General features: G+C 34.9%; 1 protein-coding gene across 1 annotated transcript in view; it reads left to right on the forward strand.

The window, feature by feature from the left end:
• UBR2 (ubiquitin protein ligase E3 component n-recognin 2) overlaps positions 1-5,643 on the forward strand; it is a 51,654-nt gene extending 46,011 nt beyond the window's left edge. Inside the window, exons 41-46 of the mRNA XM_009888472.1 lie at positions 1,145-1,253; positions 1,538-1,594; positions 2,856-2,933; positions 3,224-3,394; positions 4,079-4,180; positions 4,931-5,643. Of these exons, the coding sequence (XP_009886774.1) occupies positions 1,145-1,253; positions 1,538-1,594; positions 2,856-2,933; positions 3,224-3,394; positions 4,079-4,180; positions 4,931-5,072 (659 nt within the window). The 3' untranslated portion in view covers positions 5,073-5,643. The remainder of the gene's footprint in view (positions 1-1,144; positions 1,254-1,537; positions 1,595-2,855; positions 2,934-3,223; positions 3,395-4,078; positions 4,181-4,930) is intronic.
• Positions 5,644-6,000: the final 357 nt, after the last annotated feature.

The following is a 6,000-nucleotide window of genomic DNA, read 5'->3' on the forward strand; positions in this document are numbered from 1 at the left end:
TTTAAAATGTGGATTATTTTCATTTAATAATAGCAATGCTTAAGCATTTAGGGGGAGAAAAAAACCACCCACCTCTATTTCTGAATTTTGCTTTTTCTGTAACGAGGTTCTCAAGTTCATAGTGTGGACCAGTAGTGACCACTTGAGTTCTTTGTTACAGATAGTCTAAGTACAAATTCAGTTGTACTTCCAGACAGTAGGTCTGTGGGCCTTTAGGGAGCTGGTTGTCGGAGAGGGGAAGAGGAGGGCTTTGCTTCACTTCGGTACAATCCACAAGTCCCAGGTGGTTGGGTGGCCCTGCAGGTCCCCGCCACTGAGGTGGCTAGGGACGTCCTGGCGGTGGCTGGGGCACTGGGTGTTTTGCTTTCCCTTCCCACTCCCCTGCCCCAGGACACACTGATCCCACAGCTGGCCTGTATTGCTCTTTTCTGGTGTTTTACTGGGGGTTGCAAAACAGCAATCGCTTGGCCATGAGAGGGAACTGAGCACAGCTTTTATTATAATTGTCTTCACTCCTTTATTCAGGAGTAAAAGAGGCTGTGCCGTGGAAGAGGTACCTGGTACTGTTTGTCCCGAAAGTTGGGAGAGCAGAGGCCTGGGGAGTAAAACCACTAGACTAGTATGAATATGGCAATCTGGCGGTTGTGTCCTAGATAATATTTTAGTAGAGTTGGCATTGCATGCATTTACATCTGCAATTTCTGTTTTTCTGAGGCTGTGGTATACTGCCAGTCGCTGACCGCCTGTCTTGGTTTGTGTCACGGACTCCAAGGACCACGAAGTAGCCATCTAATGGAGCACATTGAAACAAAGACGTACTAAGTTGTTAAGGCCATTGAACTCTCTGTTGTGGTTCTTGTATGACTAGGCTTGAAACATGCTTAGAGGGGAAGTTTGAGCAAAGTTGCTTCTCGTTACTGGCAGTTTTCCAAGCAGTTTTCCAACATAGCTGTCTGGTGCCTTTACTAGCTCTTTCATACTTCATACCGCATTTTGGGTGTGGAGGAATACAGTTTGTTTGGTTTGTTGTTTTTTTTTTAAAAAAAAAAAAGCTGTTCCATTTAGGACTGTATTTCATTTATTATAGTTAATGTCATCTAAAAAAAAAGCAGTTATGAGAAATTTACTCTTTTTTTTTTTATAGTAAATGGAACAAACCAGTATGAACATTTATGTAGCTATCTTTCCTTGCCAAACAACCTCACTTGCCTTTTTCAAGAAAATAGTGAGATTCTGAACACATTAATAGAAAGGTAAGTTGTGGTTTTGTTCTTAGTTTAAATATAATAAGGAATAAGTGTTTTGAAAGAAATAATTCTGGTTGTAGAGATGTACTTTCTGCATGAGGTAGTAATCTAAGTGTTTTTCCAGGAGTGCATATATGGAAATAAATAGTAGACATTGAAAAGCATTTGTGGAATAAGTGTTTTGAAAAAAATAATTCTGGTTGTAGAGATGTACTTTGGAATTTTTACTTATTTGTTTTTGGAAAGTATAATCCATTGAAGTTAAGCCATTTTTTTTTTCTTTCTTGTAGTTGGTGTAGTAACAATGAAGTAAAAAGATATCTCGAAGGCAAGAGACATGCTATCAGGTAAACACAGAGAAATTTTAAGCAGAGACAGGGGAGAAACTTTAATGTTGCAGTTTTCTCTGATTATTTTTTCTAAAGGTTGTTTATAATAACATAGTATCAGTTATACTTTATTGAATGACAAACATATCAGGGGGTAAGCAAAGAGATTTTTGGAATTTAGTAAGAAAAGTGAAATTGCTTAAATTAGTAGACTTTAAGGGCAAAGTTAAATATTATAACTTCATGTAGACAGATCTGCAGTAATCACAAGCCATAACATTTCTTCTCATATTTCCTATAGTAGATTTGTACCTTCTGATTCAACAGGTATGCTGTTGCTAAAAGACATATATAACCTTTGTTTAAAAATACCAGACATTGAAGAGCTTTTTAAAGAAAACAAATTCTTCAGTGAAATAAACACCGAGTCAGTAGCTAAAAAGAGTATTTGCTTTTAGTGCATTTCTCCTTGCTAAGCAATTGAATTCAGAACACATTTAATGCTTAGTGGGTGTAGAAAAGCCTTTGGGATGTTTTTCTTTTTGAAAGCTGGGTAAAAACAGTGGGTAGCAATTATCCAAATAATTATAAATTAATATAAGGTTCACAGTGCTGTCATTAAAAATATATCCCTGCATTTTAATCTCCTGTGCTAAATACCTAAAGTCAGTCTTTCAATGTTGTACATACAATAAGACTGACAAAAATAAAAGTTAATCACTTCATCAGTTAAATACCAGGCTATTAACAGAATATCTTATACAGTAAGACTTCTCTGATTGTGAAATTGATTTCCTGTTATGTGTGATTGTTGGAATTTTTTTCCATGTGTTCTTTTTGCTGACTCTTAACTGCTCTTCCCAAGATTGTCTAATTTGACAGTGATGTCTTTTTTTTCCCTCTCAGCATGTTCTTGTACATTGCTTCTGTTACAAACCTCTATTTACATTTCACAGTCTAATTTGTATTATTCCTAGAGTTGAAGATTTTTAAAATTTAGTATGTAGCACCTGCAAAAAAATTAACTTATTTCTAAAGATATAAATATTTGGTATTAAATAGGCCCTTTTTGTTGCATGAATATTTCATTCTCTTCAGCATACAAGTTCAGAGAACTTGTATCAGCTATTTTCCATTCAATAGAAGAGAAGAGGAAAACTTCAAAAATTTAATTATTCACAGATGCTGTTTAAATGGGTTAGAAAAATATGAATGAGTTTGAAATCACTGTGTATTATTCATTGAAATATGAGTGGTTAATTTGATTGCTTTATTCTAGCTATGCAAGAGAATCCAACAAATTAATAGACCTTCCGGATGACTACAGCTGCCTCATTAACCAAGCATCCAATTTCTCGTAAGTTTTATGCAATTAGTGAGGACACCTAAAGCCTTCTACTTCTTTTGGTGAACTGGGGATCCTCTAACCTGAAAGCCTCAGGAAGATGTTTGTAGAATCATAAAGTTAAAGGCACATGTTGAGTGTCATCTCTTCCAGCAAAACTGCTGTGTATTTCAGTGAAATAGAAATTGCAGGGATCAGTATAACTGTTAACTGTATTCAAAAGTACTTTTGAATCTTTTTACCATCTAGAGTTAATACATACAATGGATTTTTTTAATTTTTTTTTTTTTATTTAACAAAAGGTGTCCGAAATCAGGTGGTGATAAAAGCAGAGCCCCAACATTGTGCCTTGTGTGTGGGACCATGCTGTGTTCTCAGAGTTATTGCTGTCAAACTGAATTAGAAGGAGAAGATGTTGGAGCTTGTACTGCACATACATACACTTGTGGTTCTGGAGTGGGCATATTCCTTAGGTAAGGAACTGAACACCTCTACTTAAATTGCTCGGTTAGATGGTGTGTGTGGACGTGAAATGAATAGTTCTATAAATGTGGCTGTAGGGGTGGTTTGTAAAGGCAGGGGTCTGTTAATAACAGGGCTGCCTAAAAACTAGAGTGTATTCATCTTCCTTGTACTTTGGTATAAGCTTCAGAGGTTGTTTCTTTGAAGATAAGGTATCATGCAAAATTTGAATTTCATTTAAAAGTGAAATGCTTTTTCTCTGTGTGTTTATTTCCACTCAAGTATTACACAACAATGAAGGTAAATACCTTGATTTTGTCGTTGTTGCTGCTACTGTTAAAACATGAAAATTCATTTTAGTTGTCTCCCTGCATACAAGGAAGGTTAGGTAGGGTCTATTTTCACTTGGGCAAAGATTAGTGAGAAGTGAAATTGTTTTATTTTCTTGTTGTGGTTGTGTTGAATATTTTACACAGACTGCAAATAATATGACTTGAAACTATGTTGTTTTTAACTGCTACCAAGGAATTATAACGGGAAGAGAATAAAATCTTTAGTTTAAAAAAAAAAAAGTACCTTTAGAAATCTGTACAGGCAGATTATACAGAATGAAAGTAGGTGAGAATTGAAAAAGCAGTGTCTATAAAGATATTAGAAACTCTTTGCTTAAAAATCTTCTCTGTGTTTCCCTCTAGAGTACGAGAATGTCAGGTGCTATTTTTAGCTGGAAAAACAAAGGGCTGCTTTTATCCTCCTCCTTATCTCGATGACTATGGAGAGACAGACCAGGGACTCAGGTAACTGTTTTTAAAAATATATATTTTAAAGAAACTAGTTCTAAAATGATCTGGTTTGTAAAATACATTTTCTATGTTATCTTTGATTTTAATTACATAGGTAATATTATTAGTCGGGGCAGCAATGTAAAAATATATCTTCCAGCATTTTAATGCTATTACGTGTTTTTCAGTTAAAAATATTTAATAGAAGATCTTTCCCAGGTTATAAACAGTTGTCTTGAGGTGTAAGAACTTAAATCTTTTCAGCATCTGTGAAGTTGCCTAGAAACTAAGGCTGAAAATTTTATTTGTATATAGTGCATTTGTTAGTATAACTTGTGTTAATTTAATAGCAAGTGAAAATACTATGTTATGATTTTATTTACTGTGGTAGTTCTTTGTCTTAACTCTGCTTCTTATGAGGGTAGTTCAGGGAATTGATGGTGTTAACGCTTGCTACTCCTGAAACTAGTCAAAATCATAGAATATGAGCTGGTTCAGCACGGAAAGATTGCTGAAAACCTACATTTAGACTTCTGTGGTCTGTATGTGAGATTCAAAAAGGCTGGAGGGAAATGTTAAGCAGTAAGGGTGGGGGACCAGACAAGGTAGCATTCCAGTTTACTAATCAAAATATCTATAGATTTGTTCTGTTAAAGGATTATCTAAAGATTTATAGAGTTATCTAATATTTAGCATGTTGCACCTGAGTGTTTGTGCTTAGTTGCGGTGTTTTGTCATTCCTGATAAGTATTATCTCCTTTTCAGACGTGGGAATCCCTTACACCTGTGCAAAGAACGATTTAAAAAGATTCAAAAACTCTGGCAGCAGCACAGTATCACAGAGGAAATTGGACATGCACAAGAAGCAAATCAAACACTAGTCGGCATTGATTGGCAGCATTTATAATGGTTATCTGCTGAATACTGGAACTTTATTAAGATTTTTGTAACTCGGTAAGCTTTTCAAAGGAGGGATTAGGAAAAAAAGTCTGAGGGAGGGGAAAAAAAAAGCCCACCACAAACCCAGTCCTGTTATTTAATCTTTGTTTTACAATGTATTTCATAAAGATACCAGTTAACATTAATCAAGTAAACTTCTTTCTATGTAAGCAAGTTTTATTAGTCATGTAATTTGCACTGTGCTTCCTTCACAGAAATGTCTTGGGTTATAAACCTGGGCAAATGAACTTGAGTTTCTGATAAAAAAAAAAAAATGACTCTTTTTGGAAGTCTGACTATGATTTTTCTTATAAACTGCAAGAGAAAAAGACTGCTGAAACAGAAATTAGATAGAGCACAATTACAGATTGTGTTTTGCCCCTTGCTAGTAATCTGAGCCGTTTTATTTATTATTCTGCATTTTAATACTTACGCTGTGTGTACATGCAATGGAATGAAGAAGTAAGGAAGCAAATAATGTAGCAAATGGATGTTTCTGTCTGCATCAGTGGATAATTCACTCTTTCACTTGGTGTATCTAAAACAATTTTGTCATTTGTACTCTTGCAGCTTTCTTGCTTCCGGTTGTTTTTTAACTAAAAAGCCCTAACACTAGCTTTACAAGTAAAATAATTTAATTTAAAGCTTTTTCCAGAGCATTGCACTCTTTAGAATTATGTAGTTTGTAATTTGAATTTAGCTGGGAAACCCTTTCACTTTCAATTATGTGATTGGTTATTGGTATTCAAGGGTTGAGATTGTGCTTTAGAAGATATTTTAAGATAAAGACAACACGTAAAATGTCATGAAAGCTAATTTTGTGTTAATTTGCAGAAGCACAGAGGGTATTTTCTTCATTTTTGTTAACAGTCAACTTTTAAGGTGCAAATCACCCA

The sequence above is a fragment of the Charadrius vociferus genome, unplaced genomic scaffold (genome assembly GCF_000708025.1).
Source record: "Charadrius vociferus isolate BGI_N301 unplaced genomic scaffold, ASM70802v2 scaffold340, whole genome shotgun sequence".
NCBI classification, from domain to species: domain Eukaryota; kingdom Metazoa; phylum Chordata; class Aves; order Charadriiformes; family Charadriidae; genus Charadrius; species Charadrius vociferus.